We start from the raw sequence: 26,386 nt of genomic DNA, 5'->3' as shown, positions 1-26,386 counted from the left end.
AAATTGTTATTTATAAAATTAGTAGCATTGGATAGTAATTATTAAGGAAAACTTAAGGTTAAGATTTATTTGTATTTCAGTTTTAATAGATTATATATACTTCAGATGCTTAGAGCATTCCTAATAGGAAGTTTTAGCTTCGGTGTTCTTAAAATACATATATGTGTATATATATTAATATTTAATTATAAGTTTTTTTAACTCTACGCGCCTACGGAAAATCCAAGGCAAAGTATCTTGTAGAGGTGCCTAGGGACACGTGACACGTCGCAGAGTGGCAGATCCAAGTGAAAGAAGGGTGTGGCATGGGCCCTATACTCCTTTGTATTTTTTCTTAAATAATTTAACAAAAATTTATTTATATATCTTTAAAGTATTTATCTGTTTCAGTATGTGCCCCATACTAAATACTACTCTAGATCTGCCCTTGCACGTCGCACGTTATAATTGACATTTGTTTTACAGATTGGGACCATCCATTATAAAGAAGAACCTACGTAAAACATTTTATGTTATCAAAACTGATGTTGGAACTTCGGGGTCGAGAATTTTTTTGTCTACCTTTGTACGGTCATGTGAACATATAAATGTATAACGATGTGCACGTTGACCAATCGTATATATATTTAACCGAAAGATTTATTTACCATGCATTGAACACATGATATACACATGTATACACTTAAAGGAGTAACACCCGGAGTCGTTAAACATTATACTTTTAAGAGTATTAATATTGTGTCAATTGAACTTCGTTATAACCGTATATAAGTTTTGAACAAAGTAACTATTAGTCTATTACAATGTGACTGTTCTGTTCCAGTTATATAAACTACGATATATATCAAATTCGAAACCAGGTCACTTCAACTGGCAGTTGGCACGATATATATTTTTTCCTTTTCCAAGTATTCATGCGCCGAGAAAATGTACCGACTGATAAAAATAAAAGAGTTTGCTAAATGTACACAAAAGCAGACTGATATTATAAAAGAACCAAAAACATATTTAATCAGAATAAGTATGGGTGCGTCTACGTCTTTGAAGGATAGCATACTTAAACTTATAAGGGATTTTTGCAAAATTGACCTACAACTTAAAGTCAAACACAAAACTAACCTCCCTTTTTTTTGAAAATTGGTTTTGCCCTATTCACCCCACAAGTTCATATAATTTACGAAAATGCCATCAATTTTTTTTTTTTTTTTTTTTCGAAAATGACATTTTTACTCTCTCACCCTCATCATCTTCAAGTAATTACAAGATTGCCATTGTCATCAATACCACAACCACCATGAACAACCAATTTGAAGCTCTTAATGCTCCCAAAATCGATTTACCCTTCTTCTTTTTCAATTCTTGTGAACTAAACACAACATATCTCTCACTTTCTCTCCACAATGAGCTAAAAAAACCCAAGATTTTGATTCTAAATTTTTTATGGTTCATAGAGTCATAGAAGCTAACAATTATGGGTGGGTGACTTTCGTTTGTGATTCTGTGTGCTTGGAGAAGCCTTATGTATGCTAAGAGCATCCACAATGGTGGCACCCATTGTGGAACCCTTAGTAATTTAAAAATAATTTTTATTTTTTGTTAAATAGCTAAGGATCTGAACCAAATAAGTGTTTACAATGGTGAGTCCTAAAAAGAGGTCCTTAGATGTTAGTGTTGAAGTGGAAACAAACACATGTGAAATACCAACAAGATGTAATTACTCACAATCAACGACATAACTAAGTCTTAGCAAAAGAAACGAAATAGCTCACAACTCAATCAACAAGATAGGTAAGTCCTAGCAATAGAAACGAGATAGCTAACTATGGGAAGAAACAAAGACATAACCTCATAACATCTCAGCCATGAGTTTGAGTTGAAGGGATGTTTCCATCTCAGTGAGTGGCTCTTTTTTCCCAAGAAGACGTTCAAGGACCTTCTGTTTAGACAGCTTTTCTTTGATTTCCATGATTGCGTGTATCTTTGCCAAAGACTCTTCTTTACCACTCTTATTCTTCTTAGATGCAGCTTTAGCAGCCTTGACCCCAATAAGTCTGCCCTCTGCTTCATTTCCTCCATCAGCCTCCACGTCTCCTTTGCGCTTTTCCTTTCCACATTCTTTAGGCCCATAGGTGGAGCACCATTTCTGGTCATGCCTCAGCTCCCTCCAGCAGTGATCCATGCCGAACTTGTAGGCGTTAGTTTTGAAGAAAATGTCTATGGCGGCTTTCATCACATCATCATCATTTTGGCCACTCCTCTGCTCCCTCAGAGCGGCGTCATAGCATCCAGCAAACTTGGATACGTCAGTGTTGATCCTACCCCAACGCTTCTTGCAGGAACAAACCTCTCTCGGTATTGTCCCAGCCAATTGCGGACTTGCGTTGTAGTAGTCGACAATGCGCTTCCAGAATGCACCAGCCCTCTGGTCATTACTTACGACAACATCCTTACTGGTGTTAAGCCAAGCACCAATTAGGATTTTATCCTCCTTCGGAGTCCATTTCCTCCTCTCCTTAGGGTCGCCACCAGACTCGACAACAGGCTCGACAACTGACTCATTAGGACCTTGGCTACCCAACCAAAAAGGTTCGGGTGAATCAAGGTCCACTGTAGTCTGAGATTGACTAAACAAGAGGTTTGTATAACTAGTTTTAGGATCCATGGTTTTGAGAATGTTCTGTGTCGCTCTAATAGCAACACATAGCCTTAAGTAGGCGACCTTTAACCTAAGATACATTTCAACCGAGCAGTTAGGAAGGTGGAAAGCAAAGTACTTGCATTCAACACCAATCAAATCAGACTAATAACACCTCTAAAACATTTAAAACAATCAAATCCTTGGCGGTAGGAAGGTAAAAAGCAAACTAGCATTTAAGCAAGCTAACTATAACTAGAATTTAACCAATCAAACTATAACTAGCATTTAACCAAGCTAATATTTTTAAAAAGTTAATTACATTCACAATTGCTCCGACAGAGTACTAGTATTTTTGAAGTTATATTTATTATTAGACTACCAAAATACACTAGGATGAAACAGAGAGACGTAGCTGTAGTACCTTAATTATACAGACACGGAAGGGGCTCTGGTTTAATTCTTGGAAGCTCTTCCTGCAAAAAAAATGTGATCAAACAGTCAATAGTTTTTCAAAATTGAATAAAGAAGAACAACAATTGCAAATATTGAAACTTACCAGACTGAAACATCACCGCCAAACCAACCAAGAGTAGTGCAGCGACCATTACACAGACGCGCAACGCAAAGCCATTTCTAAGCACTGCATTCTTCTTAGATAACTCACACACCACCTTTTGTAGCTTCATCAGCTTCTGGTCACACTCAAATGCTTGCTCCTTCACCAGCCTAAGCTGTGTCTGAACGTCTCTGAGCTCCTCCGTAACAGCTACATCCCACCACTTCCAGATGTGGCAGTCCCCATCGTTTACATTCTCGCAGGTCAGATACAAACGCCCTGGATCTTTACGCGTGTAAGATGTTGCAACCACTGCATCAGAACCACAGTAGCATGTCGAAGGCATTCCATCATCAGCTTCGTCTCCGTACACTTGATGCAAGATCCTACTGTCATCTTCATCCTTGTACAGTTCACATTCTGCTTCAAGAAGGTACGTCATGTCAAGCGACTCTGCTGAAGAAGAAGGCTGTGTATACGAATAATCTTGTCCCATTATGTCTCTGTAAACATGAAAGATATCATGTAAGATTAAGCGAGGAAGATAAAGTGAGGAAGAAATGAAAGATCATTAGGGTAAGAACTGATTTAAGAAAACAAGACAAATGGTTTGAAACGAAAATCGTTTTCAAACTCAAAATACAAACCGATCTAAAACCCCCTTCTTTGAAACCCTAATTTCAAACGACCTTAAACCCCAAATCGATTGAAAACCCCCATCTTTGAAACCCTAATTTCAAACGTTTTTGTCCACAAATCGATTGAAAACACAAATCAGAACCCTAATTTCAGAGGAAAACAACATGTAACCTAATCTAAATCGAACAAACAGCAAAAGAAAGCTTCAATTTACCTTCGTCAAAATCGATTAGAAATCGCCTTTTATCGCCTTTTCTCGACAGCTTTCTTTTTTTTTCTTTCCTTCGTCGAAAATGAATTTTTTTTTCCGTCTACACCAAAGACGAATGAATCTTCCGCCAATACCCACCTGCCACGTCGCCCAAGGTTCAGCTCCCTCGACCCCTTACTTACGGGTTGATCCTTAGATAATTATGCTGAAATATAGTTTTTATATTACCATTAACTTTGGTAATGACCCTTAAGAATCGCTAAGGGCTTCCGTTGCGGTTGGTCTAAGGAACTTATCTCACCAATTTAAGGTATGACATCGAGTTTTTTTCCAGATCTGTTCGTCAGACGACTTACTTGGGAAGTCGTCTGGCTGTAGACGACTTACCTTTCAGTCGTCTGGCTGTAGACGACTTACCTGGAAGTCGTCTGGTCAACGCAGAGGTTATTTTTGCAATTGACTTTGAAATCTGTAACCTGAGACGACTGAAAGTTAAGTCGTCTACTATTGTTTGGTTTCAAAAAAAATTCCAAAGAACCTAGACGACTTACATTTCAGTCGTCATAGGTTAGTTTTGCATTTGACTAGATAATTTCAGAAGTTTGACTTCCCCAGACGACTTACATTTCAGTCGTCTGGCGAAAATTAAAATAATAATATTTTTTTAAAAGTAGACGACTTAAAGTTAAGTCGTCATAGGTTAGTTTTGCAATTGAAAAAAAAAACTTCAAGATTTAATTATACACAGACGACTTATAATTCAGTCGTCCACCAGACGACTTAATTGTAAGTCGTCCAGGACTTTTTTCCGAGATTCTGGTCAAACCTCGTAAATCCTAGACGACTTACATTTCAGTCGTCTCGTGGACGACTGAATTATAAGTCGTCTGTATATAATTAAATCTTGAAGTTTTTTTTTTCAATTGCAAAACTAACCTACGACGACTTAACTTTAAGTCGTCTACTTTTAAAAAAATATTATTATTTTAATTTTCACTAGACGACTGAAATGTAAGTCGTCCAAAAAGTCAAACTTCTGAAATAATCCAGTCAAATGCAAAACTAACCTCTGACGACTGAAATGTAAGTCGTCTAGCTTTTTTGGAGTTTTTTTTTTAACCAAACAATAGTAGACGACTTAACTTTCAGTCGTCCGAAATAACAGATTTCAAAGTCAATTGCAAAAATAACCTCTGCGTTGACCAGACGACATATAGTTTAGTCGTCTAGACAACTTAGATTGAAGTCGTCCGCGTCTTCTCCACTAGTTTTTAAGTCTTCTAGTTAGTTTTTGAATAACTTGTATTTTTAAGAGTGATAAGTAACTTCAAGATATGTAAAACTCATATTTACAAAATATGTTCTCTCCCTTAGTTTTACTAAATTTGACTAAGTTTTTCAATGCAAACTTAAAAAATATGATATGCTTTGACTAGTTACTATTGTTTGTTTCCATCTCTTACCAACATTCTTGTTTATTATGATGAGAAAAAGGCCATTGGAGTTTATTATTGCATATGAGAGATCCAAAGATAAGAAAAAGGCTACTGAAGTCTATTATTTCATTGATTTGTAAATGTGTAAACACATTGTTAGCACATTTAATACATCTTGGAAAACATTATTACTGATTTTACAAAAAATTCACAACTAAAAGAGTATACATGCAATTCACAAAACAGACCACAAACAAAACTATTATAGATCATTCATCTACAAAGACAAGCTTGGATTCCACTTGAGTAGATGAGTAGACAAGACCAGACAACTTTTAAGAAGTCCAGACGACTTCTAAGAAGTCCAGACGACTTCCAGGAAGTTCAGACGACTTTTAGGAAGTCCAGACGACTTCCAGACGACTTTACAGGAAGTCCAGACGACTTTACAGGAAGTCCAGACGACTTCCAGACGACTTTACAGGAAGTCCAGACGACTTTACAGGAAGTCCAGACGACTTCCAGACGACTTTACAGGAAGTCCAGACGACTTTTAGGAAGTCCAGACGACTTCCAGACGACTAACAAGTAAGTCGTCCCAAAAGTCTTCCAGATCTGAAAAACCTGCATATTAAATCCAGATCTGAAAAACCTGCATATTCAAAAACGTTCAAATGGCTTAAAAACAGAAAAAATGAATGGAAGATTAGATAAATCTACCTTTACAGAACACACAAAAATACATATCTAAAAATAATAAATCTACCTTTAAATTAGTGGAAGATGAGTACCATCTAATTAAAAACCTGCAAAAAAAAAATAGATTAGTAACAAAGACATGAGACAAAATTGAAAAATTCATATAAAGTTTGGTGTTTTCAAGTCAAAGAGATTAAAGTGGGTTTGGAGAGTTTTAGTTTGGGAAAAAAGTAAGAACTTTATACAACAAGAAGTTACCAAATGAAGAAAAATCAGACATAAGAACTTACCAAAACGCTCAGAAAAATCCAGACGACTTCCTGGAAGTCCAGACGACTTCCTGGAAGTCCAGACGACTTCCTGGAAGTCCAGACGACTTCCTGGAAGTCCAGACGACTTCCTGGAAGTCCAGACGACTTCCTGGAAGTCCAGACGACTTTGTCAGAAGACTTCCAAGAAGTCCAGACGACTTCCAGACGACTTCCAGACGACTAACAGGTAAGTCGTCCAGAAGTCTTCCAGATCTGAAAAACCTGCACATCAAATCCAGATCTGAAAAACCTGCATATCCAAAAACGTTCAAATGACTTAAAAATAGAAAAAATGAGTGGAAGATTAGATAAATCTACATTTATAGAACACACAAAAATACATATCTAAAATTAATAGATCTACCTCTAAATTAGTGGAAGATGAGTACCACTTGATTAAAAACCTGCAAAAGAGATAGATTAGTAAGAAATACATGAGACAAAACTGAAAAATTCATATAAAGTTTGGTGTTTTCAAGTCAAAGAGATTAGAGAGAGGTTGGAGAGTTTTAGAATGATGAACATTACATTTTTGTTGCAGCTATTTGAGAGGAGGAGAGAGAATGTGTAAATTTTTCTTTATATAGGGAGACAAAAAATCCAATTAGATTAAATATTTTTGACTCAGACGACTTCCAGGACGACTTACATTTCAGTCGTCTGGTGAAGAAATTAAAACAGACGACTTACATGTAAGTCGTCCAGAAGAGCTTAATATTTTTAGCGGGAAATTAAAAAATTTTAGCGGGAAACTAAAATAGAAGACTTTCCAGACGACTTACAAGTAAGTCGTCTGGACGACTGAAATATACGTCGTCCGGGTAAATTATTCAACAGACGACTGAAATATAAGTCGTCCACACCCTAAACATAACCCCTAAACTTAATTATCTAATTAAACACTTCATAAAACCAAATCAAACTTGAAAAGTGTTTACTATACACAAAAATAAACACATATAAGTGAAAACTAATTTTTGAAAAAAACATTTTAGTTTTCCAAAATCTAACCCTAACAATACATACAATACTACAACATATGTTTGCCAAACTCCTAAACCAAAGTATTTCATGATTCACTACTTCCACTCATCTATCTTCAAAACAAATCAATTTTATCATATCTTAATTTATATCAGTTAAAACTGTTTATAATTACTTGATTTTTATTTTTTACGCATCAAAATATTTTTTTACAAGATTTATAAATTATTTTTAAAATAAACTGGTACCAGACGACTTACATTTCAGTCGTCCAGACGACTTCCAACATCTCAGACGACTCAGACGATTTACTGGGGCTATATTCGTAAAAATGGCTTCTGTTTTTTTGTTTGGTCACAAGGGGCTGAGCTGTAATTTCACTAGGCTTTTAGGTTAGTTTTGCATTTGATTCAAGTTTGGGTATAGGTTTGGGATTAAAATCAAGTTGTGGGTTAGTTTTGGCAAAAACCCCAACTTATAAATATGTATGGAAGGGGTATTATTTAATTTGTTCAAGAGACATGATTTATAAAATATATATTCTTAAGGTATATTATTTTGTTCAACAGACATGATTTATATGTATATGTGAATTATAGAACCCTTCTCTTTAAACCAAAGACCAAATAATAATAGGGGTTTTTGCCAAAACTAACCCACAACTTGATTTTAATCCCAAACCTATACCCAAACTTGAATCAAATGCAAAACTAACCTAAAAGCCTAGTGAAATTACAGCTCAGCCCCTTGTGACCAAACAAAAAAACAGAAGCCATTTTTACGAATATAGCCCCAGTAAATCGTCTGAGTCGTCTGAGATGTTGGAAGTCGTCTGGACGACTGAAATGTAAGTCGTCTGGTACCAGTTTATTTTAAAAATAATTTATAAATCTTGTAAAAAAATATTTTGATGCGTAAAAAATAAAAATCAAGTAATTATAAACAGTTTTAACTGATATAAATTAAGATATGATAAAATTGATTTGTTTTGAAGATAGATGAGTGGAAGTAGTGAATCATGAAATACTTTGGTTTAGGAGTTTGGCAAACATATGTTGTAGTATTGTATGTATTGTTAGGGTTAGATTTTGGAAAACTAAAATGTTTTTTTCAAAAATTAGTTTTCACTTATATGTGTTTATTTTTGTGTATAGTAAACACTTTTCAAGTTTGATTTGGTTTTATGAAGTGTTTAATTAGATAATTAAGTTTAGGGGTTATGTTTAGGGTGTGGACGACTTATATTTCAGTCGTCTGTTGAATAATTTACCCGGACGACGTATATTTCAGTCGTCCAGACGACTTACTTGTAAGTCGTCTGGAAAGTCTTCTATTTTAGTTTCCCGCTAAAATTTTTTAATTTCCCGCTAAAAATATTAAGCTCTTCTGGACGACTTACATGTAAGTCGTCTGTTTTAATTTCTTCACCAGACGACTGAAATGTAAGTCGTCCTGGAAGTCGTCTGAGTCAAAAATATTTAATCTAATTGGATTTTTTGTCTCCCTATATAAAGAAAAATTTACACATTCTCTCTCCTCCTCTCAAATGGCTGCAACAAAAATGTAATGTTCATCATTCTAAAACTCTCCAACCTCTCTCTAATCTCTTTGACTTGAAAACACCAAACTTTATATGAATTTTTCAGTTTTGTCTCATGTATTTCTTACTAATCTATCTCTTTTGCAGGTTTTTAATCAAGTGGTACTCATCTTCCACTAATTTAGAGGTAGATCTATTAATTTTAGATATGTATTTTTGTGTGTTCTATAAATGTAGATTTATCTAATCTTCCACTCATTTTTTCTATTTTTAAGTCATTTGAACGTTTTTGGATATGCAGGTTTTTCAGATCTGGATTTGATGTGCAGGTTTTTCAGATCTGGAAGACTTCTGGACGACTTACCTGTTAGTCGTCTGGAAGTCGTCTGGAAGTCGTCTGGACTTCTTGGAAGTCTTCTGACAAAGTCGTCTGGACTTCCAGGAAGTCGTCTGGACTTCCAGGAAGTCGTCTGGACTTCCAGGAAGTCGTCTGGACTTCCAGGAAGTCGTCTGGACTTCCAGGAAGTCGTCTGGACTTCCAGGAAGTCGTCTGGACTTCCAGGAAGTCGTCTGGACTTCCAGGAAGTCGTCTGGATTTTTCTGAGCGTTTTGGTAAGTTCTTATGTCTGATTTTTCTTCATTTGGTAACTTCTTGTTGTATAAAGTTCTTACTTTTTTCCCAAACTAAAACTCTCCAAACCCACTTTAATCTCTTTGACTTGAAAACACCAAACTTTATATGAATTTTTCAATTTTGTCTCATGTCTTTGTTACTAATCTATTTTTTTTTTGCAGGTTTTTAATTAGATGGTACTCATCTTCCACTAATTTAAAGGTAGATTTATTATTTTTAGATATGTATTTTTGTGTGTTCTGTAAAGGTAGATTTATCTAATCTTCCATTCATTTTTTCTGTTTTTAAGCCATTTGAACGTTTTTGAATATGCAGGTTTTTCAGATCTGGATTTAATATGCAGGTTTTTCAGATCTGGAAGACTTTTGGGACGACTTACTTGTTAGTCGTCTGGAAGTCGTCTGGACTTCCTAAAAGTCGTCTGGACTTCCTGTAAAGTCGTCTGGAAGTCGTCTGGACTTCCTGTAAAGTCGTCTGGACTTCCTGTAAAGTCGTCTGGAAGTCGTCTGGACTTCCTGTAAAGTCGTCTGGACTTCCTGTAAAGTCGTCTGGAAGTCGTCTGGACTTCCTAAAAGTCGTCTGAACTTCCTGGAAGTCGTCTGGACTTCTTAGAAGTCGTCTGGACTTCTTAAAAGTTGTCTGGTCTTGTCTACTCATCTACTCAAGTGGAATCCAAGCTTGTCTTTGTAGATGAATGATCTATAATAGTTTTGTTTGTGGTCTGTTTTGTGAATTGCATGTATACTCTTTTAGTTGTGAATTTTTTGTAAAATCAGTAATAATGTTTTCCAAGATGTATTAAATGTGCTAACAATGTGTTTACACATTTACAAATCAATGAAATAATAGACTTCAGTAGCCTTTTTCTTATCTTTGGATCTCTCATATGCAATAATAAACTCCAATGGCCTTTTTCTCATCATAATAAACAAGAATGTTGGTAAGAGATGGAAACAAACAATAGTAACTAGTCAAAGCATATCATATTTTTTAAGTTTGCATTGAAAAACTTAGTCAAATTTAGTAAAACTAAGGGAGAGAACATATTTTGTAAATATGAGTTTTACATATCTTGAAGTTACTTATCACTCTTAAAAATACAAGTTATTCAAAAACTAACTAGAAGACTTAAAAACTAGTGGAGAAGACGCGGACGACTTCAATCTAAGTTGTCTAGACGACTAAACTATATGTCGTCTGGTCAACGCAGAGGTTATTTTTGCAATTGACTTTGAAATCTGTTATTTCGGACGACTGAAAGTTAAGTCGTCTACTATTGTTTGGTTAAAAAAAAAACTCCAAAAAAGCTAGACGACTTACATTTCAGTCGTCAGAGGTTAGTTTTGCATTTGACTGGATTATTTCAGAAGTTTGACTTTTTGGACGACTTACATTTCAGTCGTCTAGTGAAAATTAAAATAATAATATTTTTTTAAAAGTAGACGACTTAAAGTTAAGTCGTCGTAGGTTAGTTTTGCAATTGAAAAAAAAAACTTCAAGATTTAATTATATACAGACGACTTATAATTCAGTCGTCCACGAGACGACTGAAATGTAAGTCGTCTAGGATTTACGAGGTTTGACCAGAATCTCGGAAAAAAGTCCTGGACGACTTACAATTAAGTCGTCTGGTGGACGACTGAATTATAAGTCGTCTGTGTATAATTAAATCTTGAAGTTTTTTTTTTCAATTGCAAAACTAACCTATGACGACTTAACTTTAAGTCGTCTACTTTTAAAAAAATATTATTATTTTAATTTTCGCCAGACGACTGAAATGTAAGTCGTCTGGGGAAGTCAAACTTCTGAAATTATCTAGTCAAATGCAAAACTAACCTATGACGACTGAAATGTAAGTCGTCTAGGTTCTTTGGAATTTTTTTTGAAACCAAACAATAGTAGACGACTTAACTTTCAGTCGTCTCAGGTTACAGATTTCAAAGTCAATTGCAAAAATAACCTCTGCGTTGACCAGACGACTTCCAGGTAAGTCGTCTACAGCCAGACGACTGAAAGGTAAGTCGTCTACAGCCAGACGACTTCCCAAGTAAGTCGTCTGACGAACAGATCTGGAAAAAAACTCGATGTCATACCTTAAATTGGTGAGATAAGTTCCTTAGCATACATAAGGCTTCTCCAAGCACACAGAATCACAAACGAAAGTCACCCACCCATAATTGTTAGCTTCTATGACTCTATGAACCATAAAAAATTTAGAATCAAAATCTTGGGTTTTTTTAGCTCATTGTGGAGAGAAAGTGAGAGATATGTTGTGTTTAGTTCACAAGAATGGAAAAAGAAGAAGGGTAAATCGATTTTGGGAGCATTAAGAGCTTCAAATTGGTTGTTCATGGTGGTTGTGGTATTGATGACAATGGCAATCTTGTAATTACTTGAAGATGATGAGGGTGAGAGAGTAAAAATGTCATTTTCGAAAAAAAAAAAAAAAAAAATTGATGGCATTTTCGTAAATTATATGAACTTGTGGGGTGAATAGGGCAAAACCAATTTTCAAAAAAAAGGGAGGTTAGTTTTGTGTTTGACTTTAAGTTGTAGGTCAATTTTGCAAAAATCCCATAATAATAAAAGATAATCTCCGAGGAACAAGTTCCAGACACCAGCATATCAGAGTTCAGACATGCAAGATCTATCATAAAACCAGATTCGATATAGACATATAAATAGGCATATGCACTAGTGTATACATTATTATAAAATCATACATGTACGTACGTTAGATACTACAATATGAGTTACATACAATGTGTGTAAACTCGCTGTCTCCGTTTGCTGCTTAGAATTCGTGTCTCGTGATTGTTGAATAGAAAATCGAAATAATATATCGTCGACCTATCAAATAATACCGCTGTGGAAGTGCATGCACTTGAAAGAAAAAAAAAATATTTTATAGTTGCTGAAACTGTTGTTCAAGTGCACGCATCAAGTGAATTATTTAAGCATATAATAACATGTTAGCTGTTTCATTGCGTGATTTGCTAGTTGTGTCATGTGTGAAGATGCTAAGGAGACTGGTATAATTTTGGTAGCATCATTTGAAGTGTGTGAATCATTGGATGGTAAAACTATTTGGTATTTCATGCGAGTATTGCTATTGTTGAGTTTGATATAAAAAATATTAGTCTAAACAGACAATCGATTAAACATATTATGAAAAAAATGAAAAATACGCAAAGTGATTAAAAAGGAATAAACAAAAGATGAAAGAAAGACATATGGTAGGGTTGGTCGGGAGATGCTAACATCTTGAGAGTGAGTGAATGAGGCTTAGAGCAGTCGACATCGAATCTTTAAAAATCGCAAAAATCTTTAAGTACCTTATCAGTATCACATATATACGTGCATGTGAATATCTTTTTATTTTATTTTTAGTAAATAGCGAACTTATTTATATTCAGTTTAACTTTAGCTTTTCTTCAAAGGGAAGGAAGCTTCCTTTGATGTTATATATACACTTTTGTTATTATATATTAGTATAAATTTTGGAGGTCTTTTGTGATCCATAATTGTTAATTTTCTGCTATAATTTTTTCACGAATACATACAGTAATCCTCGATTAGAAGTGTAATATACACAGAGTACCAGAAGAAACTAATGCTTTTGACCATTTTATACCGTCTCACGGCATCACGGATATGAATTTTCGGAATGTTCATACGCGGAATGAGCGATTAAAATAGATTATTATTTTTAATCTATAGATATTATAAAGTAAAAAGATTAGTCACATGATAAAATATTGAATAAAATTATGCAGATTTAGATAATGTAGTTTCTTTTTCCAAAAAACTTGTGTAACTGTTTAGGTGTAATTTAAATATATTATATGGAAATAAATCTTTAAGTGTAAGCAAAAAATTAAATAAATTTATTATGAATTTAAGATAAAACAACACGTAGGAATATAATTATTACTTTCATAATAAAATTATGATTAAAGTATGAAACAAAACATAGGTAATAGAATAATAAAATATGAAAGCAACAAATTATAAAGAAACAAATGGTTGACAAAAAATAAAAATAAAGAAACAAATAAAAAAACTGATAAAATCACAACTGATGTGAAAAATGTCTTTAACTTAAAAATTCATTCCGCGTATGGCACGGGTGACCATTTTACTACCTATGGTATATTATTAATTGCTACTAGCTATATATATATATATCCATTATATATTAATCTTGGAGCATTACAACATATTTTGGTAGCCACGTGTCATCACTATGCTAACTCTTAGAATCTTTAGAAAAATAGGTTGGTCCATCACACCATATATTATATTTTTTATTAAACTAACTATCAAATTAATTAATAGTGTATAAATAATATTCTCAATTCTTTCTTTAAATAAAAACTACGGAATTTAACTAATATGGTTAACAAATATATGACAATTATTGATTTTAAATAATAAAGATTTGATAATAATTTTTCTATCTTCCATCCTTTTCTATTCTTAAAAAATAATTAATTATATTAATCATATAATAAAAAATTAGTTTTTTCTTATATGCTACATTTTGAATTTTTTAAATCGATTATAAATTACTAAAACTATTAAAATTCTACATTTAAATTTTTGTATTCAGTGATTTAATTTATTTTTTATAACAAGATACACATGATCACAAATCATATAAATATGAAATTTTATTTAATATAGATTCAGATTATATATATATATCAATATTGTTTAGATTAAAATATATATCATATACAAATACATAAACATGTTAATTTTTAAATTTACATTGAGTAGGAAGCATTAATTAATAATTATTCATATTCATAAAAATAATATTTTTGTTACATTAAATATAAAAACGTTAATAAAATCATATGAATACGAAGTCTAAATTAATATTTACTCGCTTCTCAATTAATCAGTATATTTAATATTGCATAATACGTAAATCAACACAACATAAATAATAATTTGTATACATAATTAATATTCATACCATTCAAGCGCGGATCTCAAATTTTAGTTGATCATATCATTTCATAAATACAATTCTTCATATCAAAGTGAGATGGTGAAATATAACGTCTGAATGATATCATTGAAGCCTATTAAATTAAATAGGTTTAATATATATATATATATATATATATATATATATAACCCTACTCATCGACTTCATATTGACGGTCCATGACTATACGTTTGGGAACTTATGACATAATGGTTGAACGATCAAAGTTTGTATTTAATGATTATTATTAAAAATATAAATTTCACTCCGCGCATGGACGCGGATAATCACCTAGTACTTTTGTTATTATATATATTGTATACATTTTGGAGGTCTTTGTGATCCATAATTGTTAATTTTCTGCTATAATTTTTTCACGAATACATACAGTAATCCTCGATTAGAAGTGTAATATACACAGAGTTCCAGAAGAAACTAATGCTTTTGACCATTTTATACCGTCTCACAGCTAATTGTTTTGACCACTGCTGATGATACGCTGGGCCTTCGTTTAGACCCAAGTCTGATATAAAACAGTTTCAACTATTTGATATACATGTGGTTACTCGGATCAAAAACTTCAAAATCGTTGCTGTCCATGGGTCCTTATTGGGGCAAAATATGGCCCAATTTACTTTTGGATCAAAAGTGTAATATGTATGTGCAATGAAAAGCCCATCTCAAGATATCTGAGCACTTTCAACATAAAACAAGGTACAACGCAAACATTTATTCCAAGTAAGAAAAATAGTATCCAAACATTGTGGAGAAGATATTTCTTTTGGAGCTGGGACAATGGATAACGAAGGAACGCTTGTGAAGCCATTTGCCTATCAATTTTCTGGATTTGGACCGATTGATTTATCAATGGGCCCATCATCGACATTGACTTCTAAGCTGCAATTTAGCTTCCACTTGCTTCCTTCACTTTCCTCCAATAAGACTTTTATTTCCCGCTAATTACCTTTATTAGATTTTTTTAAAATAAATACAATTCTTTCCAATAGTCTTCTTTTTTTTTGAGAAACATAATTCTTTTGAATAATCATTTTTAAATTTTTATCTCCAAAAAAGTTTTTAAGCACAAAATGATCAAAACAAATTGTATTAACAATGACACAATGTCAAAAATCTTTTATCCCTCATTTTATAATATATAAATATAAATAAAGAAATAAAGAAATAAAAATTTATAGTTTCAAGTTATTTGTTTCCAAATTAAAACTTTTTGTAAGTTTTTATTTTTCAAACTTTTTTTTCAAATTTTCTCTTTGAAATTAGAAAATGTTTTTTGAAAACTACTGTTTGTAAAAAAAAATATTTTTAAAATGTTTTAAAATTTTAAACGCTACCCCTAATTTCACTACCTAATTCTAAAATCTAATAAATTAGAGGATTTACTATTTAATGAAACATCTTGTACTCATTTTTTTATAGAATGCACTTTTTATAGAACCTATTGTAGAGGATTTTTCTAAAAATAATGATGGATGCCAAAAAATAATATATATATATATATATATATATAAACAATGGTGTCTCACTTTCAGATTTAATAATATACATTGCAAATTCAGCTATAGTTACTTTCTAACAAAAATGTATTGCACTTTCACGGGTTATAGTATGCTTTAGTTCGGAATCAAACCATCCAAATTGAAGTATTCATTTATCCTAAACAAAATAAATTTCTTCTTTATATGTATTCCCCATTCCAATTTAGGTTTAAATTTTCCGCTAAAAAGAGTTCAATTATGTTATTATTTACATTACCAAAAAAATACATGTAGTGCCATAATAATGTCTAGAAGAGGGAGAAAATCATAACCTAGAAAAAGCCAATATAAAAAAAATAAAAAGAGAGTCAGTATATGATAAATTCTACGGCCTTATCCAAAACCATCTGTGATACAAACGGCGCAGGTACACGTGGAATCCATCTAGGCGATTAAATACACCGGCTGCCGTTAATTGATGACCTGTCGATCCTTTATGATTTCTCTCGCCTCACGTCATCATACATCAATATCAGTGAATTACCTTTTCGCCCTTATTTCAGTTTCTTAACTTTCTTTTAAGCCGACAAATTTTTATTTTATTTTAAGTACGAATAAAATGGTTGCACAAAAAATACAAATAAATGAAAACAATACGAAATCAAAATTCTTTAGTCCAATCACGTTTTAAAAAAATGATTTATTTTGCATTGTTTTTTTTCACTTGTGTTTCCTAGTTGTTAGATCTTCGCTTAAATTAGAAGTAATTGACAGTGTCCTTCTTATAAAACGATCAAAACACAGATCATGTGTATTTAGACCAGCTCCATTGGAGAGTTCAAGAGAGGTTCTAAGGGAAGAAAAAAAAAAAAAAAAAAAAAAAAAACGTAAAAATATGAAAGAACCGGTGTTTAATTAAGAGAAAGTAGAAGTGGTAAAAACCCCTAACGTGGCGGATCCGTATTGGCTTGAAAAAAGGTGCAAAATTAATTTCTCTCCTTCGCCGTGCTTTGTGCGAAATCAGTTTCTCGTCTTCTTTCATTCTCGATCACTCCGTCTCCTCTCTCGAATCTCATCTCATCCTTCTGGGTTAGGCAAAATCTCCTTCTGAAGCTATGATGAAGATCATAAGAGAAGAAGGCTTCAAGAGAATGATTGTTTCTGGAAATCGATGGTGGGAATGCGGGAAGCCGACGAAGACAGCAAGATCTCACGGGAAGAAGTTTCATGTCACGGTGGAGAAGGAGACATCTAGGATTTTGGTACGGTTAAATCTCAGTGATGATTATTAGAGGTTTTATTGAAGCTGATTGGGAACTTGTGTGTTTCAGGGAAACTTGGGATGGGCTTATATGCAGCTAAAGGAGTACACAGCGGCTGAAGCTGTGTACCGTAAAGCTCAAGTTGTAGAGCTTGATGCTAACAAGGCTTGTAATCTGTGCACTTGTCTCAGCAAGCAAGGGAAGGTCGATGAGGCGAGGTCGATTCTGTTTCGTGATGTATTGCAGGAGAACAAAGAAGGGTTTGATGATGATTCGAGGTTGAAGGTTCGAGTTCAAGAGCTGTTGAGCGAGCTAGATGTTGTCACTTCTGTTTCTGTGATGGGTCCAACATTTAAAGAATATGATTGTGAATGTAATGTCTTATGTGTTGGACTTGTACAAAAAAAAAAAGCGTACGACCTTTATTCAGTTTCTGTGGGAATCTCACATTGCAATTTGTGTCTATGATCATTGTTTCGTTTCCCGACAGATACTTGTCTTTGGTGGAAATGGGTTTGTGGGATCACATGTCTGTAAAGAAGCTTTAGATCGCGGTTTATCTGTCTCTAGCCTTAGCAGGTACTCTGTTTTTTTTATTTTGATCAAGTTCAACTTTTTCTGGCTCGGCATTGAAGCTTAGCTAATTTATGTCATATGTTGAACCATTTATATGGGTGTTATAGATCAGGTAGGTCGTCTGTACAAGAGTCATGGGCTTCCAGAGTTACATGGCATCAAGGTACTTGTTAGATCACCTCAACATGTTTTAGGAACTAGAATGTTTTCTCTATGCTACTTCCAGAGTTACATGGCATCAAGGTACTTGTTAGATCACCTCAATATATCTTCTAAAACACTTCCATCTTACCATTTGGTTCTCGTATATTAGTTTTTGTTTGTCTTCTCAAATACTTGTAAAAATCTAAAACACTTCCATCTTACCAATTGGTTCAATTTCTAAAAAAAATAAAAAAAATTAAGAACCTCATAGAGGTTCTCCCATTGGACTTTCTCAAAACAAATTAGGTTCTAAACTATTTAAAGTACACAATTAATAATTAAATTAATTTTAAGAACCCATTAAAGGCTCTAACCAATGGAGGTGCTCTTACAATGAAAATAGTTCACATGAATCATTCATTGACTTTCCTTATAAAAAAATGTCAAAGCATAGGGAACATTATTTTATGTTTTAAATTACTTAAAACAACAGATTTTTTAAACAATATTGAAGTTTCATAACAAACATATTTATTAAAATTAGCATTTTTCGTACAGATATATCTAAAATTTACTTTTCAATTAACATATCTGATTGAAAAGTCTTAAATTTTTATCTATACTAAAAATAAGAATAATAGGGTTCCACCTTGCAAAAGTTCACCAACCTCAAATATTTTTTTGTCCATAGATACAAAGGAAGAGGCAAGTACACAGAACATAGTTTTTTTTATAAAATGATTTAATCACTAAACAGAAGTATTAGGAAAAGAAAGAAGCAGATTTGGTAAAAGGGTAGAATCGACAATGGAAGCAAAAACTGGGATAATAAAGTGACGGAGAGATTCTCTCACTCTTCTGATCTCTCAACTCTCCCAAGCTAAGAATCTCTCTCTCTCTCTCTATCCGTTTGATCATCTTCCTCTTCGCTTCGGAAAATCTCCGATCCGTTCGAGTCTCGCTCCCTGACTGTTCCCGCCATCTGCGATCATCTGATCCGTCGATCTCCCTCGCGAAATTGTAGGTAACTCAGAAAAAACTCACTCTTCCTAGCTACTGATCACCATTTTCGCTATATATGTGTGAAAATCTGATGAATAAACGATAATCAAGGCGAAGAACACACCGATCGTTGATTGTTTTGACTTTTGTGGTAGAATTTTTCACTTTCAGTTGTAGATTGATGCTAAACACCGAGCCTTTGATTGTTATGTATAGAGGAAAAGGAAGATGAGGTCGGTTCAAGCACCGGTTGTTTGCCCTGCGATTCGTCCGAGACAAGTAGGTGCATGCGCTCTGAAACCTACGCTTCTCAGAAGCCAATTCTTGGGTCATCGGATCAAGTCTCATGTCACGCTTCGTCTGCATCCGCGGGGGTGTAGCAAGATTAGCATCAAGTGTGTTTTCAGCTCTCACTCTGATGGTAACGGAAGCACCGCTGAGAATTTCAACGAAAACGATGAGGAGTATGTCAACTCTAGCATAGTGGAAGCTGGTAAGCTTTAGTGGATTCTCTTGTTTGATTTTGTATCAATTTCATTTATTGTTTTTTTGAATGTTTTGTAGTTGAGGTGAAGAGTGGAGCTGATGGTTTCATGGTGAAGATGAGAGACGGCAGGCAGCTACGATGTGTTCATAACAATCCTCAAGGAGGCCATTTGCCTGATTATGCTCCACACCCTGCTATTGTTTTGAAAATGGAAGATGGGACTGGTCTTCTCCTTCCTATTATTGTTTGTACGTGACCTAAAATTTTGTTATAAGTAGCTTAGTTTTGATGGATTTTCAAAGTGGTGTTTCTATTCGCAATGTCACAAATATTTTTGGTTTTGTTTCATTGCAGTGGAGATGCCTAGTGTGTTACTTATGGCAGCAATGACCAATGTCCAGATTGTATGCTTTTATTTTGTCGCTTGTTTTGTCTCTCTGTTTGTGCCAGTACAGAAGAGAAATTTAATGGGTTTTTTTTGGTTACTGGTTGTAGGCAAGACCAACCATGTATCAAGTGGTGAAGGAAATGGTGGACAAGATGGGTTACGAAGTATGTCCTTATGGTTTCAGCCTCTCCTCCTTGTAATCTCCTTGTCTCATGAACATATTGCTCATGTATATTTGTTAACTTTTCTACAGGTTAGACTTGTTAGAGTGACCAAAAGAGTTCACGAGGCGTACTTTGCCCAGTTATACCTTTCAAAGGTTTGCACTCGGTCGTTGAAACTCAGATATGGTTATCTGCTCAGTTACTTATTATCCCTCTATTAAGGCTTCTTTGTAACGATGTTGCAGGTGGGTAATGCATCGGACTGCATCAGCTTTGACCTCCGCCCTTCAGATGCAATTAACATAGCTGTTAGATGCAAGGTAATGCATAAACATGTTTATAAACCACCTACGCTAAATACAAATACGTATTCAGGGTTGTAAATTTGTGTTGCTCTCTCTATTAGGTACCTATCCAAGTGAACAAATACCTTGCATATAGTGATGGAATGAGAGTCATCGAGTCAGGGAAGCTGTCACAACAGACACCTGCTTCAGATGGCTTATTGTTTACTGAACAAGACCGGTAAAATTTTCAGACACCTAAAGATCAAATCAAATCTTCCCCACTTCATACCTCTCGTGCTGTGAATTGGATTGTCGAGACTTAAAAACTTCATTTTGCCTTTGCGCAGACCAAATGGTCAGGCTTGCCTTGATACCAAAGAGTTCAATATTCTGAGCAACATGATGCAAGCCGTTAATGAAGAGCGATATGATGAAGCTGGTAAGCTTTGATTATATAAAATAATCTTGTTTTTCCATGTAGCATTGCTCTAAAGGTAAATGCATTGTTGTTTTATGATTTTGCAGCTGAATGGAGAGACAAGCTTGGCCAGTTTCGGGCCAAGCGTAACCTCAGGAAATACACATAAGAGGTACGAAGCATAAAACGAATGCTCGTGTAAATGATTGTATCATCATCGATGCTTATGTTCCTCCTTTCTGACAGCTCGACCAACGAGTATTTGTCTATGTACATAATAAGAAGAAGGTCATTGTCGGGGATCAAAGTGGAGGAAGAAGCAGAGTCTGGAGATTGAAGAATGCTCTACACTTAACCCATTTTCCCAGAAACAAAAAAAAACAATTATATAATGTATTAAATGTATCTAGCGTGATGTGTACATAATGCTTATTAATCTGCGTCTTCTTGTGCACGTTAAGTTCACTCTGATTGTATCTTAAGACTCACTCTTGTTCGGCCTTGTCTCTATTCAGTTAATTGCAGTTGTCTTTATCCAAGAACAAGTAAATTAGATATTTACTATGAGAGCACTTAGTCGAAGCGGTGTAAATAGAAATGGTTATAGCAAACAAATTGAAAGAAAAGAGAAACGAGATGGCTTTGTCGACAAAATTGCAGTGTCTTTAAAACTAATCTTACAAATACTTTGGTTTTGGTTTTCTTAGGTTGATTGGCAAGTCTGTAAACATTAAGATTTATGAAGTTCAGATAGCTTTGCTTTTTCTCTGGTCAATTGTTTATATACAATTTTTACAAAAGCTTTAAACAGAGAATATATTTCTTATTCAGTCTATAATGTGGAACATATCTGTAAGCGAGCGGGACTATAGTTGTTAGCCCATGTCTATTACTCAAAAGCCCCGTTCAAGTTGCTGTAAGACCAGCACGTTGTTCTATAACAGGAACTTCAAACAGCATGATGTGTGTTAACAATAACATCCCACATCGGTTACGTCGCAATAAGTTGATTCGGGAAACAGAGTATAAGAGGAGACCTTGGCGCAACGAGTAAAATACTTACCTGGACGGGGTCAACTCGTGATCAAGAAGACGAGTGGCCTAGGCTACTGACCTCCATTGCACTGTACGGAGGGGTGCTTAGCTTAAGGTCTTTCCATGAGAAAGAGCCTACGTCATTATTTGTGGCAAAAGGGGGCCTGCGTTCGCGCGGTCCCTACCATCATCAGTCTTAAACTTATATATTATCAAAAATAAATATCATCATCAGTATCATTTTATTTTTTTATTTGCTTTTCTATTACAAACGCTCTTTAAAACTCAGAATCTACTCTAGTTAAGAATCAGCTCAGAAACCTATCTAGCCAGCTAATTCCAGAGGAGTGAGGACGAGAGATATAAAACACAATGAAAGAGCCGGTCGACAATGGAGTCAGCAATTAGAGTTTCACAAACGTGATGTCGCGCCTGCATATTATAGCTAAAGAGCTGATTCCAACTTTGTATTTTTTTGCTTGTGGAGGTTTTGTTGCTGTTTCTGATCATATAATCTATTAGGAGGAAGATGGAATCTGTCGATCTGAACTAGGATCGATGGAGACTATCACGCTCCTTCCAAAAGTTTGTACAAGATATTTTATTTAAATACATAGACAAGAATGTCGATTTCATAAGAACTCTACTATGTAATGATGTATATTTCCAGTTAGAATTAAGAATAACTGTAGAAAATGTTTATGGAAAAAGATAATGAAAACAACTGTAAGAGTGAACAAGTAGCAAAAACGAGTTCGAATATTATTAACAACGAAACAGAAAAAAAAGAAGGCTGGGCTCAATTTAAGAGGCCCAAGACGTACAAAGCTTGTTGTATATCTAAGGTGGTGCGTGTATTTGTCCCACATCGGTTGTAGACATGCTGAAGCTCATAAACTTGCGCTATAAATAAAGTCTCGCGTGCTCTCTTGAAAATCATCTTTGCGCTTGGGGCAATGACGCAGCTAATGAGGTACTAACCGAGGCGCGTCTATTGCTGGTTGAAAACTATTTCCAAACCCCCTCCTGGGCCTAAAGCTTGTCTTGGGCCTTCGAGAATTTCTGGAAGGGCTCCCTTCGGGGTAAAGCCCTACAATTTCTGAGTTTAAATATTTAATCGTCTGGTATTAAAGGAATTTTTGTTTGGAATAATAAGAATTCTTATTAACATAATGTACGCTTAAGCCCAAATAACTGAGAAAGCTCAGTATAGTATCGCGTCAAACGGCTTCATGTGTGTTAATAACAGCATTCCACATTGGTTACGTGATAAATAAATAGAACTAGTCGGAGAAGGTAGTCGATGTATATATTGCACACCCTTGTACTACGGAAGTAAAAATGAAAGTTCCACATCCACTGTAACTTACGGAGATCTTTGAAGAATTAATGTGATTCTATTCTCTGCTATCGTTTCTCTCTCGGTCATACCAGTTAAATTTGTGTAGCAAGTTATATGAAATCATTTGCACGTACACAATTCTTATGGTGTAGACGATATAATTGGAGTACGTGTTCTATATTTTTTTTTAATGTAGACACAAATGATCCAAGGGGTCAAGATAGTTTCTTACATTTGAACATGTATTCAATCAATTTATTAGGTTTTGTGGTGACGAGACATGAATTTATTTGCGAGCTCAACTAACTAAAGGTAGATTACACCAAAAGGTAAACACTATAACCTCGGGTCCTCAACTGTTCTACATTGACTATTTAGGAGTTTGTAATTCAATATCGAAGTTATATAAATTTCCTGTGACTTGCAGTGAATATGAATAGAGTTTTTTTCTTCTTGTTAATATCTCTAACTGGTTATGCTAACTGTATTTGGGTTTAGGTTACTAAAATGATTATCATTTGTTTGATTCATTCTTCCATTGGCCTTCTCTTATGCTTTTAGATGTATAAGTAGTCCTAACAGCATTTTATTATCTGACAGGTTTGTTCTGCAGGAACAACCTCTACAAAACAACAATACAAATACAATAAAAAATGATCTCTGTTTGCTAAGGGGATACATAAAAAATACTCAATAATGGCACACTACCACATTGAGTTCTTTAAACAATTGTCGTAAGTGGATGGTGAACCTTCCGAAAAGATTGATTAATGTATACACTTCATGTCAAAAGGCCAAAACATAACCAATTCATGTGACACTAGAAAAGTAACAATTAAAGAATCAAGAAGCTGGTAGGAATCCAAGGATACTATTAATATATGTAACATGTCCTTCGTTCTACTACCATCTTTTGTTACGGGTTTTCTCTAAGTATTTGTTTCTTCCTGCAACAAAATGTTAGATTCATTTAGAAAACCAATGTCAAACAGTTTGGTAAAGGAAAGTATCATTGGTTGGTCCTTTGGAACACACCCAGTGAATATTTTTGAGAAATATTCTTAGGAAACTAAGTGGAAATGTTGGTGACAATAATTGCCAATTATTCATGACAAAAGAAGTTGCTGAAGAAGAGACCGAATAGCTTCAACCTATATACACGAGTTAGAAAATATCAGGAAACAAATAAAATGAAAAAAAAAAGGTTTATTGACAATTAATAAGATTACAAGTTACATTGATACATTCAAAATCGCAGAATAAAATCTGACTAAGTAGGTAGATATTGGGTATATGTCTTATTACAATAACAATTTCATGGAAAGTGTAACCACATTAGTTTTAGTTAGTGTAATAAAAATCGGTTTAAACATCATATAGATTTCTATATTATCTAAACGGCAAATCAGTCATAAACAAAAGATTTTTAAAAACATGTTTTAGACAGTCTAAACTGCATTTAGGTGTCTTCTTGTGCACTAATTCTCCATAAAACATATGATCATCATCTAACGATTTCTTAACATTGGTCTTGGTATAAGAAAAAGAAGGGAAAAGAATAACAAATGATCCATTTTCTGACTGATCAACTGGAATTCCCATTTTTCAGCTAGCTAACTGAAACGGTAAGGAACATGAATCGAACCAGCATTGATCAGTGGCAACCAATTTTTTTTTTTTTTTTGAAAAGACGAAGCTAAGTTTGATACGACAAACCGTCCGAATGATATTTTATTCAAATACGTTTTGTAACAAAGAAAATCAGCTAATCTCGCTTCACCGTCACAAAACATAATCATCAGCAATGAAAATATAGCCAATGATTTTGCGTCTAGTTTTGAAGAGCGCTCCTAAAACTAATCAAAAGTAGATAATATAATTTGAGATTATCACATTTCTGCACATCTACTTAGTACGATCCATAGCTAGAGTCAGCAGCACCAACCAGCTCAAGTCCACATGCAACGACGTCGTTTTCTTCCTGAACAAGACATCTCTTCTTCTCCATTATAAATGCCTCTACCTTCAAACGAAACTCCTCGCTGCTCAATCTCTCTATCCCCGAGTTCGCCGACTCTGTCCTTCGAAACTCCGTCACCGGCCGGTTAACCTTCTTCTTTCTCTCCGACTTCGTCCTCCTATAGGTCCTCTTTAACTCTGTTGTAACCGCCTCCACCTCCTCCACAGCCACCTTCTCCTCAATAAACGCCGGAACGATTTGCTTCTCTGCGACTACCTCCTCTACCAACGCCGGAACGATTTGCCTCTCCGCAACTACCTCCTCGACCAACGCCGCAACGGTTTGCTTCTCCCCAACTACCTCCTCGACCAACGCCGCAACGGTTTGATTCTTCGGACCATCATCGTCTACCACTTTTTCATCAGCGGCGGGTACGATAACGGCGGAGGAGGATGAGGAGGAGGTGTACTGATCGTATAGATCTGGTTTGGAACTACTCTCGTCGTCGCGATCGCGAGATAGAATGAAAACCAAAGCGACGAGTAAGTTTGCGGAGACGAAGACAACGGTACGATTGGTTACGATAACCGCTCCGGTTCGGTAAAACCAGTCGCCGACAGCTAGCAGTGAAACCGTCACTGTCGGAAACCACAAGTAAAACAGTAAAGCGACGGCGCATGCTCGTATAATGTTCCGGAAGCATTTTTGGTTGTTGTATCTCCTCATCGCTTCTGCTTTCTCCGCCTCCACACCATGGAACTCAAACGGTTTCGTCATGTTTTTTTTTTTTTTTTTTTTTTGTAGTTGTCTGAATCGTTTTGTTTGTTATGTTTCCGTGAAACAGCGAAGGTATAAATGCTTTGCTCTGTCTCTTTGATCTGAGTTTGAGAAATTGAATACGGTGAAGATTGAGATTATCCAATCCCTCTCGGAAATTTAAATCAGGAAAGTGAAGCGATCGATAGAATATTTGATGTGCCACTGATTATGATCTTATTTATATAGACAACTTTAAAATATTTTAATGCTCTTTAATTGTTCGATCTAATATTGTTTGGCTTTTTTCAAAAATAAAATTATTAGTAATCTTGTTTGGACATTCAACCAATAATGATAGCACAATACATAAAAGTTTCCTAACCTTTGGTGAATTCTACTATTATCATGTTTTGTCTCCT

The 26,386-nt window shown here is 34.6% G+C and overlaps 4 protein-coding genes and 2 non-coding genes across 8 annotated transcripts; 3 read left to right on the top strand and 3 right to left on the bottom strand.

The window, feature by feature from the left end:
* Nucleotides 1-1,846: 1,846 nt before the first annotated feature.
* On the bottom strand, nt 1,847-2,737 carry LOC117131950 (glutathione S-transferase T3-like). The gene has a single exon (XM_033285196.1). It carries the CDS (start codon nt 2,735-2,737, stop codon nt 1,847-1,849), a length of 891 nt encoding a protein of 296 aa, XP_033141087.1.
* Nucleotides 2,738-17,143: 14,406 nt separating this feature from the next.
* On the top strand, nt 17,144-21,347 carry LOC103852946 (bifunctional nuclease 1). Of its 2 annotated transcripts, XM_009129848.3 has the most exons (14): nt 17,144-17,405; nt 17,475-17,778; nt 17,896-17,984; nt 18,089-19,149; nt 19,344-19,620; nt 19,692-19,862; nt 19,969-20,018; nt 20,110-20,166; nt 20,256-20,321; nt 20,412-20,486; nt 20,573-20,691; nt 20,801-20,892; nt 20,979-21,043; nt 21,118-21,347. In XM_009129848.3, the coding sequence occupies exons 5-13, from the start codon at nt 19,356-19,358 to the stop codon at nt 21,038-21,040; spliced, it is 957 nt and encodes a 318-aa protein (XP_009128096.1). In that variant the 5' UTR covers nt 17,144-17,405; nt 17,475-17,778; nt 17,896-17,984; nt 18,089-19,149; nt 19,344-19,355; the 3' UTR covers nt 21,041-21,043; nt 21,118-21,347. The 2 variants fall into 2 exon arrangements, with proteins under 2 accessions (XP_009128096.1, XP_009128097.1); XM_009129849.3 differs by having other exon boundaries at nt 17,475-17,984; nt 18,089-19,145.
* Nucleotides 21,223-23,165, bottom strand: LOC108870773. Its single transcript, XM_018656436.2, is given in 3 exon segments — nt 21,223-22,942; nt 22,944-23,027; nt 23,133-23,165. Coding segments are annotated over 3 exon segments (162 nt in total). The 3' UTR covers nt 21,223-22,897.
* Nucleotides 21,927-22,091, top strand: LOC117132341. The gene has a single exon (XR_004455891.1). It is a non-coding gene; the product is annotated as a U1 spliceosomal RNA (small nuclear RNA).
* Nucleotides 22,845-22,996, top strand: LOC117132197. Its single transcript, XR_004455758.1, has one exon. It is a non-coding gene; the product is annotated as a U4 spliceosomal RNA (small nuclear RNA).
* Nucleotides 23,166-24,954: 1,789 nt separating the features above from the next.
* On the bottom strand, nt 24,955-26,042 carry LOC103852944. 2 transcript variants are annotated; one of them, XM_033284682.1, is made up of 2 exons: nt 25,569-26,042; nt 24,955-25,526 (listed from the first exon to the last, which is right to left on the bottom strand). In XM_033284682.1, exons 1-2 carry the CDS (start codon nt 25,983-25,985, stop codon nt 25,158-25,160), a joined length of 786 nt encoding a protein of 261 aa, XP_033140573.1. In that variant the 5' UTR covers nt 25,986-26,042; the 3' UTR covers nt 24,955-25,157. The 2 variants fall into 2 exon arrangements, with proteins under 2 accessions (XP_033140573.1, XP_033140574.1); XM_033284683.1 differs by having other exon boundaries at nt 24,955-25,484.
* Between the last annotated feature and the right edge of the window lie 344 nt (nt 26,043-26,386).

The sequence above is a fragment of the Brassica rapa genome, chromosome A02 (genome assembly GCF_000309985.2).
Source record: "Brassica rapa cultivar Chiifu-401-42 chromosome A02, CAAS_Brap_v3.01, whole genome shotgun sequence".
NCBI lineage: Eukaryota > Viridiplantae > Streptophyta > Magnoliopsida > Brassicales > Brassicaceae > Brassica > Brassica rapa.
Note: the sequence above shows the minus strand (reverse complement) of the source record. Positions and strands in the feature narration are given on the sequence as shown.